General features: G+C 41.5%; 1 protein-coding gene across 1 annotated transcript in view; it reads left to right on the top strand.

Annotated features, from left to right (window-relative positions):
• The window catches only part of SORCS2 (sortilin-related VPS10 domain containing receptor 2), a 417623-nt gene extending 406684 nt beyond the window's left edge, over positions 1-10939 (top strand). The window contains exons 26-28 of the mRNA XM_009328890.1: positions 8222-8379; positions 10497-10576; positions 10916-10939. Of these exons, the coding sequence (XP_009327165.1) occupies positions 8222-8379; positions 10497-10576; positions 10916-10939 (262 nt within the window). The remainder of the gene's footprint in view (positions 1-8221; positions 8380-10496; positions 10577-10915) is intronic.
• The last annotated feature ends 1609 nt before the right edge of the window (positions 10940-12548 follow it).

Here is a 12548-nt window from a genome sequence, read left to right as displayed (position 1 = left end):
AGCACCCCCAGGTCCTTTTCTGCCGGGCAGCTTTCCAGCCACTCTTCCCCAAGCCTGTAGCGCTGCATGGGGTTGTTGTGACCCAAGTGCAGGACCCGGCACTTGGTCTTGTTGAATCTCATACAGTTGGCCTCGGCCCATCGATCCAGCCTGTCCAGGTCCCTCTGCAGAGCCTTCCTACCCTCAAGCAGATCAACACTGCCACCCAACTTGGTGTCTTCTGCAAACTTACTGAGGATGCACTCGATCCCCTCGTCCAGATCATTGATAAAGATATTAAACAGAACTGGTCCCAGTACTGAGCCCTGGGGAACACCACTTGTGACCGGCTGCCAACTGGATTTAACTCCATTCACAACTCTCTGGGCCCGGCCGTCCAGCCAGTTTTTTACCCAGCAAAGAGTACGCCCATCCAAGCCATGAGCAGCCAGTTTCTCCAGGAGAACGCTGTGGGAAACGGTGTCAAAGGTTTTACTACAGTCTAAGTAGACCACATCCACAGCCTTTCCTTCATCCACTAAGCAGGGCACCTTGTCATAGAAGGAGATCAGGTTAGTCAGGCAGGACCTGCCTTTCATAAACCCATGCTGACTGGGCCTGATCACCTGGTTGTCCTGTACGTGCCACGTGTTGGCACTCAAGATGATCTGCTCCATAACCATCCCCAGCACCAGGGGGAAGGTTATGCCCTTAGTGTGTATGCCTGTATATTAAAAATTAATTTGCTGAAAGAATGCTGTAGGCAACAAAAATTGTTCAATTTTAGGAGATAATTTCAGCAGAATAACACTTACTGGGCCCTATGGTAACTCAGACATGCAAATATAAATATGAATTATTTCCACATAGAAATTACAGACATGCAGAAGGTGTTGACATGGTAATACTGTCCATAATTTTTATGTAGGATTCACAAAAATAAGGAGGAGATGGAAGATATTTGGTGGTGCTTTTCTTTCATTTATGTAAGCTGATAGTCAGTTACTCCCTTCAGAAAAGGATTGAAAGTCCTTCTTTCCCCAAATCAGATAAATGTTTATTAATCTTAGTTTTGGGTCTACAGGACTTGCAGTTTGCATTGGGGCACAGGCAAAGCAGGTGGTCTGCAAAAGATTGCATGGACATGCCTTGGACCAGTTTCTCTCTCTTTGCCGCCCCAAAGGACAGTTCTTTACTTAAGGTTAAGTTTGATACCTGGAAAGATGCAAGATGGAAAGACTGGCTTGCAGAGATGGTGACTGGATTGGCAGAGAGGTTACAGCTTCATACATGAGAGCATTTCATCCATTTGCAACGAGCAGAGGCACTGTTCAGGACTTGTGATGAAAAGTAAAGAGAAAATAGCAGAATTCTGTGTGGACTGTAGCACAGCTTCGATAGAAAATGGAGAAACCTGCCCAAACTGCCCAATGGTTCCTGAGTGCTGAGGCTCCTTGTCCCCAGGCATGGTCACCTGCCCTCCCTGCCTGGATTATTTCTGAAGTTCATGTTGCAAGAACTTGGGTCTTAATTTACACTAATTTTTGTCAGGCAGAATTGTGAGATGAAAGACAGTGTTGACAAGACATCAGGGATTTATCTAATACCTCTTTTTCTATTAATCTTTTAGGGCAATCGGGACAGCTATGATGAAACTTGCTGTTCCTGTTTAATTTCACAGTTTTTTGAAAACTGCAATACCCAGCGCTAAAAATTGGTGTCCCTCACAAGAAGTAAATCTTATAAAATTAGTTTGGGGGAGAGCAGTAATCTAAAAATAACAATCCTGCATAAGATTCTGTGTCAGATGCCTCATATGCAGAAAATGAAGAGAGTATTTTATCTAATTAAGTAGGGGGGTAGGGGAAAAACAGAGGCAGATTCATACAGAGGTAGTGGGATTTTGGCCGAGTAGTGCATAGTAAAAACCAACACCATCTCATCACTCCTGAAGGAATGCCCGTTAAAAAGAAAAGATTAAAATTGTATAATTTCCTACTACTCTAATCAAAATTAGAATTGTAGGGTCTGGTGGATAATCAGAGCTGTCATGGCTGTCTAGCTAATGATTAGGTGACTGTAGGTTACATTGGTTCTGATACGCCCTAATCCCAAATACTTAAACACTGACTAGGAAGTCTGCTGCCCTCTGTTCTTATATGCAGTAAAATTGCAAGCATTTATCATTTTGTGTCCCCAACCTGTTCCCCCCCCGCCCCAACACAGACATTTTATCTAATGGCCTATTTGTGCATCCAGCCACTTCTCGCCAGAAACACGTGCTCAAAAAACTGGTGCTGGAGTCCCCAGAGCTTGTGGAGCGACTTCTGGCAATCCCCGAGAGTGGTTAGTTGCTTTAGACCAAAAAAATAAAAAGGTGAAAAGTCTTGAGACATGCAGGGTTTTGATTCTTTGTGATCAGAGTAGGTAAGCAATTCAGATTAAGGCCATTTTTACCCAGTAAATGAAAAGTAAATTTTAATTGATAAATGCTGATAGTTTTAAAAACTAATTCTAGTCATATCCCAGAAATGAACAAAGATTGGTTTAGAGAGTTTGGGGGGGAAATTTTCAGCATGGCAGCAAGGAGCAAGAGGTAATACCCCAGCTGCTAAATCTGACTGTGGCTGTGGCACAAAAGGCAGTGCAGACAACGGACGTTGTTACAATACTGACTAGTATGCTTCAGTTGTTTAAGCATCCAGGTAAAATGGACTACAGCTGCTCCTTTTGACCAGAACAATATGAAGCAGCTGGAAAATATATTTTTGAGAAATCGGGTCTGTTTTTTAATGCAGATCTTGGACCTGCATATATTTTTTCTATACCATACCATCTTTACTAAATTTGGTTCAGTAAAAACACACTTATTCCATTCCCTTTGAAACAACGTTGATATTTTTTGTGGGTTTCAAGTTGCCATCCAGAAAAGATTTCTTCATCCCTTCAGAGCAATATTCTATGGTGTGGGGTCCCGGGCAACAGTATAGAGAAGGCAAATAGCACTGTTTGCACTAAGCAAAGTGGAGGAAAGGAAAATTATATTTTATCCACATCAAAGCTGCCATGTAATCATCATGTTACTAGTGGAAGATCTGAATTCATCCTTTTCTTATTTTTTACTTCTGTATAGCAACAGGATATTAGAGTAGCCAAACCAGAGCAAATAGTTGGCTTTTCTGCTTAGGTATTTTACCTGGTTAATAGTAGCAAATTTGGTTCTCTAAAAGAGTATGAAAATCTTAATCTTTTAATTTGTATGCAAACTACTGGCAGTGTACTTAAAGCTGCATACATTGTTTTCACAAATCACTGTGAATCTACTTCAGCCAAATTTATACCATTTTGTCTGTATTCCTTTTTTCCCCACTACTATCAAGTGCCACTTTTGGTGAATGAACCCACTCCTGGGTCATTTCCACAATCTGGAGCAGAACTGTGTTATCTTTCTGCCTCATTGACTTACTATCTCATTTTCAGTCTCCGAAGAAAAGCTATCCTTTTTCCCCACCTTGCTTATACTACTTTTATGTTCCATGAGAGCAAGTTTAGTCCCAACCCATGCCATTTAGTTATAAAAAAACAGGCACTAATTTAATGATCCATAATATTTCATAAAAACTTCCTCAGAAATCAAAGTAATAGCATGTAGAAAAGATTTCTGAAATGAAAGAGGCAAGTAAATCAGGAGTGCCTTAAAGCACAAAGAAGTCAGTCATCTGAGCATTAATCCAAACATAATAAAGCCAACACCACAATAAAGTATTCTATTTAATGGATTATTATTGTTGTTAGTTTTATTTAAGTTCCAAGAGAATGCTACATTATTCCATATCCTTTGCCATGTGAATGGTATAGGTTTTGGTTTTGTATACTAAACAGAATCTTAATCAAGCCTCTGGAAAATGAATGAAGTTGCATAAAGGCCAATGAATATTGGCTCTACAAGGAAGGAATTGAAAGCCAAATAAACTAGAGAGTATAAACGAGTGGGAATCAATATCTCATCCCCCTCCTGCTGTTCCTTACTGCTGAACATTTTTAAGTGCAAACAGTTTTGGGTATGAACTGATTAGAATTTGTGAATATAGGGAGGGAAAAAAATACTTTCTGGAATATCTTCTAAAAGGTGTGGGACCTGGAGAGCTTGGTGAAAGCCATCTGGTGTGATGTTTGTTAGTAGTTCTGTGCAGAATTAAGTCTCCAGTTCATATTTTTATGGTCCTCAAAGCAGGCATGAATATTTCTTCTTCTTCATGATTGAAATAAAATGCTACAGAGAAAACAAAAGGAACTAAAAATGTAAACCATGGAGTGCTGCTCAGCAGAGGTAATTGTCTCCAGTGATGGATGCAAAGCACATGCATTTTGCAGCTGAAGAGTAAACCCCCAAAAGAAACCATTGCAAAATCTTTTTCTCTGTTCTTATAAATGTGCTTTCAATTTTCATGTTGCTGATATAAATCTCTTGGGTCAAATTTCATGTCTTGTCGTGTTTTCACAGTAGTCTTTTATGTAGACGCAAGCATTTCAGCTCTGCCTACTTCAAACAGTTACATTGGACTCAACATAAATTGCTTCCTTACGAAGAGCAAAGCACATCAGGGTACACAAGAGTTTCTGTCTGTATAATTAGGGGTAGCAGCTTCCTTCCTACATGTTAGAGCGAGGAGGAGCGACTGGAAAATTGCCAGAATCAGGCCCATCTTTAGCAAGGATTCAGTATCCACATCCTGTTCCATCCCACAGTGTGGTTGTCCCTTATAAACAGAACATCTGGCACATGTGTTAAAAATGCCTTTTGAAAAGGCTTGGACTATCATTTTCTTCAGTCTGGTTGAGTCTCTTGTAAAACTGAACCAATATGAAACACGTAGAGTTGTCTATAATGTATAAAAGGTCAAATGCCTAGAGTATGTGCCTTCACAAGACCTGTAATATTCTCCTTCCTCCCATCCATACTCCGTGTTGCAATCTAAGATGCTTTCCTCTGTAAGTGTGAGGAGGAGAGGAAAGTACGGAAGAGTCACTGAGTTCCTCAACTTTATACCTTCTACGAAGGATCTGTACTTAGCAGGACTGGGCTCATGAGGTTTAGGTGAGTGAGAAATAACAGCTTATGCCTTTTCTCCTTTCATCCATAACCCATAAAGAAGTGCTCTTAACAACAATATGTTTAATGGTTATTTGTGAACTTGTGAGGTTTCTTCATTCAAGACCCCCTTAATATGTTTAATAGTATGTGTTGTGGTTGTGGTGATCTCTAACTAGTAAGTCTTACCAGAGATGTGTGTTGAAGCCTCAGGATTTACACCAAAGGACACACCTTGTTGACCTGGTTTCAGACAGGTCCTTCAGCCTGGGCAGACAACAGTTAGACTAGCAGCTCTGTTCCCTTTACTTAACTGCAAAAGTCTGATGTGCCATATGGGTTTGAGGTGGATAACATTTTTATTATGTCAAAAATATTTTGATGCCATTGATGCTTCTACAGTCTGTCAGAAATATAGTTTTGGGAAGGTCCCCTAATTATTGCAGAAACGTATGTGCTAATTCTGCAGATGTGTTGCAAAGATATTCTTCTGGGTTTTGTTTCCCTTAGGCATTTGGCAGTGGACCGAAAGTGAGCAAGTTGACAGGTTTGATGCAGGTCTGATTGAGAGGTATATTGTTTTCCACATGACCAGTTTCATTAGCAGACACATTAGAAACAGCCTGGAGTTACTGGCCCTAGAGAAAAAAATCAAAATTAATTACCTAATGTATTTGTTTTGGTAATGAGGAATGTCCTTCCCCCTTTCAACGTGGCTTTTTTCATCCAGTTAATGGGAGGAGAGTGAAGCAGGGCTTGGCTTTATGTGTATGTTTGTGTTAGAGGAGCCCTCAGACCTACTGAAGTGGTCATAATAGCACAGCATTGTGCTATCAGACCTTCTTTCCATCCTTGTCCTTTGCATTTGGTTAGTCCTGTGCTTTATTTGCTCCATGCTCACCGAGATACAGAAAAGAGCAAGAGCAATCAGACTTCTTTCTTTGTGCTGCTTATAAATAATGGAATAAAAATACCTGATTTCTGTATATATATAATTTTGTGTGTGTGTATATAGACATAACTCTGGGGGGGGTGTGTACATATATAGGTATATAGGATGCAATTAATCTCTTGCATAGTTCAAACTAAAGGGAGGAGATCCTCTTCAGTCATCTTTCATTGTTCAGCAATTTCTATTTATTCTAATTACTTTGATGCAATGAAAGGTGCTGTTCAAAATAGTTTGCTGCAGTAACTTTTACCTCAAACTAAGATGGTCCCACCTGGTAAAGAACCTTTCTTCTGAAATTACATTTAAAGACAGGTCATCTTCAAAAGCCTAGAGAAAACAGAGCAACCTGTGTATTTATCCAGCTTTCATACTGCTGCCAGATGGTCATTTTTAGAGAGATGCCTAAAAATTAGTGTCACTTTTTCTATCTTCTCACTGTCTAAAGGAGCTCGGCAGAAACCCCAACTTAACCTCAGCAGTTCAACCCCATTTTCTCTTTTCTTGTCATTGTCTGCCCTTTGCAATAATCTGTGTTTAAGCACAGACTTTGACAGCCATGATCTGCTGTCATGCTGATCAAGCTGTCAAGCTGCTCCCTGTAGTGTGAGAAATGGAGCTTACAACCTGCAACTCCTTAATCAGAAGTGTCTGCTTGGTGCCTAGGAAGGGATGTCCTTATGTGCCCAGGCAGACTGCAGGTGAATGCAACTACAACAAAGGATATGGCTCTCTAGAAATGTTGAAACCAGAAATTCTGTTGCAAAAGTTAGAAGTCTCTGATTATTCCCTTTGATTTTACAAAGTCTAATTTAAGTTAATCTAGTTAAGAACTCTTTATCAATACTTACTCTTAAGCCTCCCAGGCTCAGCCATGATGCTAATTGTCCATTAGAACTGATAGAGCCATTTAATGACATGCTTTTTGTTTTTCTAGATTCAAATCGGAATGAATGAATTAAATGCTGTCTGCTATAGAAAGTTTTGTCAATTCAGCAATTCCCAGTAGTCCTGGGCCAAGCTTTACACTCTGTTTCCTTCAGTGCTGCCTGCTTAACTTCACTAACCTCCCCTGTCTTCTTATTTGCCCTTGTTGATGCCTATTTGCCTCCTTCCTTCTTACTCTTTGCTCCTGGCCTCCTGGTTCTTCATTCTTTGCTCCCTTTCCATTCCCTGTCTCCTGGATTTCTCCTGCTTCTTTCTTCTCAACCCTGATGGAGTCTGAGAGTGCTATTCGATGCTATCATCCATCTTCAGTGTCAGCCCACCTCACCAGGGAGATGTGATCATAGATTGGTTTGGGTTGGAAGGGACCTTAAAGATCACCTACTTCCAAGCCCCCTGCCATGGGCAGGGACACCTTCCACTAGACCAGGTTGCTCAAAGCCCCATCCAGCCTGGCCTTGAACACTTCCAGGGAGGGGGCATCCACAGCTTCTCTGGGCAACCTGTCTCACCACCCTCATAGTGAGGAATTTCTTCCTAATATCTAATCTAAGTCTACCCTCTTTCAGTTTAAAACTGTTACCCCTCATTCTGTCACTACACTCCCTGATCAAGAGTCCCTCCCCATCTTTCCTGTAGGCCCCCTTTAAATACTGGAAGGCCGCTATAAGGTTTCCCCGGAGCCTTCTCTTCTCTAGGCTAAAAAGCCGCAACTTTCTCAGCCTGTCCTCATAGGGGAGGTGCTCCAGCTCCCTGATCATCTTCATGGCCCTCCTCTGGACCCGCTCGAGCAGGTCCATGTCTGTCTTACGCTGGGGGCCCCAGAGCTGAACACAGTCCTCCAGGTGGGGTCTCACGAGAGATGGTGACTGTGACACAGCTTAATGTTTGTGAAGACACCTGGAACCAGGAATTAATGCCTGTTGAGCCTTTTTATTGCTTGAGTTCTTAAAAATAGCTTTTCTGTGGTTTTAGGGTTTTTTTTATTAATGTTCATTGTCTGTCAGTCTTAGTCAAGAAATTGATGCTTAGTTATTACATTGGTATGAACATCGTGACAAGGCAGTTACATAAAACTGTGACTGAGAATAAGGAGTTCATACATTTAGGTCATGAACACAAAATTAAGGAAGGGTGGAATTGGTGCTATTTTGATTCTGGTGAGACTTCGCTCTGCTGAAGCTCTGCTCTGATGCCAGTATGTGTGCGACACAAAGGAACTCCATCACAAGACTTTTTCTCCTTGTCTGATTTAGGAAACTGCCAGGCAGAAATGTCTATGCCCAGATGCACAACGAAAAAGAGCAGGAGATGACAAGCCCTGTTAATCATAGTGAGGACACCCAGAACATCATCCAGGGTGAGGAGTTTATTGATGATGATCTGGACTCTCAAACACTAGGTAACGCAAGAGGTAACTTCATTTTTAGTTTATACATTTTCATAAGTAATTTATTTTTAATTGATGTTTGTTTTCATTTTAGCTTTTTTTCATGTTCTGCTCAGTCTCAGGAAGAAGCAAATAGTACACCACTAAGAAAGGATTATCTCAGTTATCTCCTTTTGGCTTGCTTGTGATACAGGCTAATGTATGGATGACATTCTATATAGAGCATGAGTACAGAGATAGTACAGTTTAGTGTCAGGAGACTTACCTGGACAATTTTAGAGAGAAATTGTATTTGGCAGAACAGGATATAATAGGTAACAGTTGAATTAACTCAATAATCCCCTGAATTAGTGGAAAATGGAGTTTAGGCCAGAAGGATTTGTAGAGTCAATGTTTCCATGATTTCAGATGGATTGTGTCTATATCCATTGCTATATTTGCCATCATATTCCAGTGGCATTTAAAGTTTTTGTGATTAGAAACATTAAATTTATTCCTGTATAAAAAGTATCATGTCTTCCCTAATTTAGCTGGTAACTTTCTAGTATTCACGGGGTGGTCATAAGGAACCCATGAGGGAAACTTTCTGTGAATATCTCTCAGTGCAAATGATTTCATTGTCACTTGGAAGTGTATATCCTGGCACCCTGTGGTTATTTTTAATGTAACATGGAGTGCTGATCTATAAAGTTCATTTCTTGTAAAATTTACCATTGTGTTCAGACTACTTTCAGGTCACAGTCTGAAAAGTGTAGGACAATGGAAAAAGCTCCCCCGTTCCATTTCTACACATTTTGTGAAAATAAATCGGATAACCCAAAGCCTTTGGGATTTGTAGCAGTAGATTCATGGTGTAACAGGCAACTGTAATGTCTTCATGAACCCACGGAAGAAGATGTGTTTTTGCTGCACCAGAGGTAGCCTGGGGAAGGACAGAACTTTGGCAGAGGAGAGATTTCTTTATCTTGGGTTTCACCTTTATTGTTTGTTGTCGATGTCTTTATTTTCAATTGCTGAACTGTGTGCTGCTTCTAGGTTCTTGGAGGTGTAAGCTTTGAGCACAAGGGAAGAATCCAGCCTCCTGCTTTGCTTTGTGTATTTCTGTCTTTTCTTTGACAACCTTTGTGTGTGACTATCACTGTGTTTTCATTCAGATTTTGCAAGATGACCTTGATTGCACTCCTGACTTTACCGGAGTTAGTTCCAAAAACAACCCTGGAAATACAAAGTCTGTGTTAAAATTGTTTGATCAACCCATCTCCAGGGTCTTTAGAGGAGAAGGCTGAATGCTAACAAAATCCTTGCAGACATGCCTGTTAAAGTGGAGCATTCAAACACCTCTAGTAACGTACGAAAGCATAACTTCTCTTAATGGTAGGAAATCCCTTATGGCCTATTTATATAAGGCAGCTTGGGATACTGGAATAAAGAAATGCTACCCTGATTTGTAATGCATTCAGAAATAATCTCTATTTGCCCTGCACTCCTTACTTAGAGAAAAAAAAAAAAATTCTTCTATCTGGGCAGAGCATTATTAGGGTTAAAGTGTGCACGATCATGATGTTTTGATGTGAAACTTAAGAGAGCAGCATTTCCAGCGGAGTGTAAAGAGTTCATTTCTGTGGGTCATAATCATCCATATTTGTCAGCTACTGTACAACTTTCAGACACAAGACTATTTAAGACATAAACTATACTTCTGCTCACTGTACTGTTTTGTTACTTGCAATACTTCCCACTAGCTCCGGTATTGCTCAGTACTGCCAAGAAAATATTCCTGTTAATGATACTCCTCTATTTTATCTGGCTGGAGTATGAAACATGAAACATCCCTGCTTTATATCAAATTCTGTTTTACAACATTATTTGCAGAAGGTTCCTAAGCTATGGAGATCTCCTCTAGTTCTGATGAGCTTTCTCCCTCCCTGTAGGGAGATGTCAGTAGCAACCTCCGCTCCGTGCACAGCAGGGAGTTACAGGCCTGGGTTTCTGTTTGTTCTCTCTCTTCTCATAACTTTTGAATTTCCACAGTACAGTATTTCCAGACTCACCCATCCACTTTTTTTGTTTTCTATATATTTTATGTTGCCTACTTTATCGCAACCCCCACCTTGGGACTCCTCAACACCATTACCTTGCAGTGACTCCTTCTGGGAGAAGTGGCAACTTGAACAGCTACAGAGTTCCCTTATTGCTGATGCCGGTCAGTGTCCAGTCCCAGGTCAGTGGCATGTCGAATGGATGCCTCAGGTTCCATTCTCCTCCCTCACCTGCACCCCTTGAGACAACTACACCTTTTTAAGCCACAAAGAGAACCAACTTATGCTGTCACAGGGATAGAAACCCTAGGATTTCACCACAAATCCACCACCATGAACAAAAGCATTGTGCGAACGTATCCTGTAGGTACATGGAGCTGTTGCACCAACCTTCACCTGACCTGTTGTTTGATAAAGCAACTCTCTTTATGCGATTGACTTGTCCCTGCAATAAAAGGGAGATTTATTGTGAAGTGCCTGAAATACACTAATGCTGGCCTTTTGTTTCTATATTTTCATAGGCAATCACTCAGGCGTGGTTTTGAGCATCAACTCCAGAGAGATGCACAGTTACCTGGTTAGCTGATATTTACAGCTGAACACAAAACCCGAAAGACTCTTCCCTGTATCGTTTTATTTTTCCCTGCTGATGTCACAAAATTGCAAATATGGCTGTGAATGCTGGTGGAGAGGAGGTTTCTTATCAGTCCCGTGGAAAAAAGCGTCCATCATCAGTTACTGAGGAAGAAGGATAATACGTCTTGTGTTCACTCTATGGCCTGGGAACTCGTTACAATTGAAACTCAAACTATGGTAGCAAATTTGTAGCCCTAGGCACCTTCAATGCCACCTTATTTCTTTTCTGTATATGCTCTAGTTCTTTATGTTTATTTTTAGAAGGATTGACTGTAACTTTTTAATTGTATTTTTAATTGAGGTATTCAGCGGAAGGCTGGGACTCTTCAGCCCGAAAAGGCGATTTTTACACAAGTGACTAGACCAGAATAGGTGGTTGGTTGATCACGATGACATTTTTTTAGGAGGCCAAGTGTTTCTGTACTGGGAGAGGACTGAGCAAGGAGACAAATGCACTCCTAGTCGATACAAGCTCTTAACTTAAACATGTGTGAGACAATCTAATGAATTTAGGCTTAGGCCCTTCTGTGGGTTAAAGGAAGTAAAGTGTTAATTAAGATATCTCGTAATGTAGGATAATGCTCTTGTAAGTGTAGCAAGTCCTGACAAACCATCAGCACCAGTATCTCCCCCCAATCCCACCCCGTGTGAAAGAAAAACACCAGCTTGATGCTATTTCCAGACCAGGTGCCTTCACTTGCGGACAGTCATTTCAGTTGCTCTCTTCTTGTCTCCTGAGCGAGCACCTCTAGGACGATGGCAGCTGCCGGATGAGTTATCCTGTAAAATCCCATGCTGGTGGCCTGTCTCTTTTTAAATTTCCAGAGAGTGTAAATACCTCTTTTAAGTTGCTTTCTTTGTATGGTTATTTTTTTAAAACTTCCCATTAGGGCAGAGGTGCCGGATAGGTCAGAGCTCTCCTCCAGGCAGGACTGGGTAGCGCACCGCCATCCCCTTCCCACCTGCATCCTTCTTTGGGATTTTCCCTGGCTGTTTGCCCTTGCAGGCAGGGGTGGGCAAAATCTTACCTGACCTTTTCCGCTAGGGTTGGTTTGACAATCCAGAGGGCCATGGGGAGGATGGGCTGTGATTCAGGGGTTCGTATTTCCTTTCCATCACCACAGGGTGTCACTCAGTCCCTACTACTGCTGGCCCCTATTTCTGCAGGGAGGGCGGTGGGGCTTCTGAAGGAGCTGCCTGCAGAAAGGCTTGTGAGTCAGGTCAGAGTTTCCTAATCCCAGTTTTGTGAGTTGGGTCAGAGTTTCCTAGTCCCGACCTCTGCATCCCTAGGGAACGGCAGTGCGGTGAATCCACACCCCGCTGGTCTTTCCCCTGTCGTTTATGGAGCCGTGTAGGAAACGGACTGTGGTGTGATGAGTTTAAACATCTGGCATCCTATGTGTCTCAGCTGCCTGGGATTAGGATGCTTCTCTCAGAAACCTATATAATCTCTTCACTTTTTGCCTTTGATAGAGAATAAATAGCTCTTTACTCACTGAATGTCATACTGATGCTAGT

The sequence above is a fragment of the Pygoscelis adeliae genome, unplaced genomic scaffold (assembly GCF_000699105.1).
Source record: "Pygoscelis adeliae isolate BGI_AS28 unplaced genomic scaffold, ASM69910v1 Scaffold66, whole genome shotgun sequence".
NCBI lineage: Eukaryota > Metazoa > Chordata > Aves > Sphenisciformes > Spheniscidae > Pygoscelis > Pygoscelis adeliae.
The sequence above is the reverse complement of the archived record's forward strand: the minus strand, read 5'-3'. Positions and strand labels throughout refer to the sequence as shown.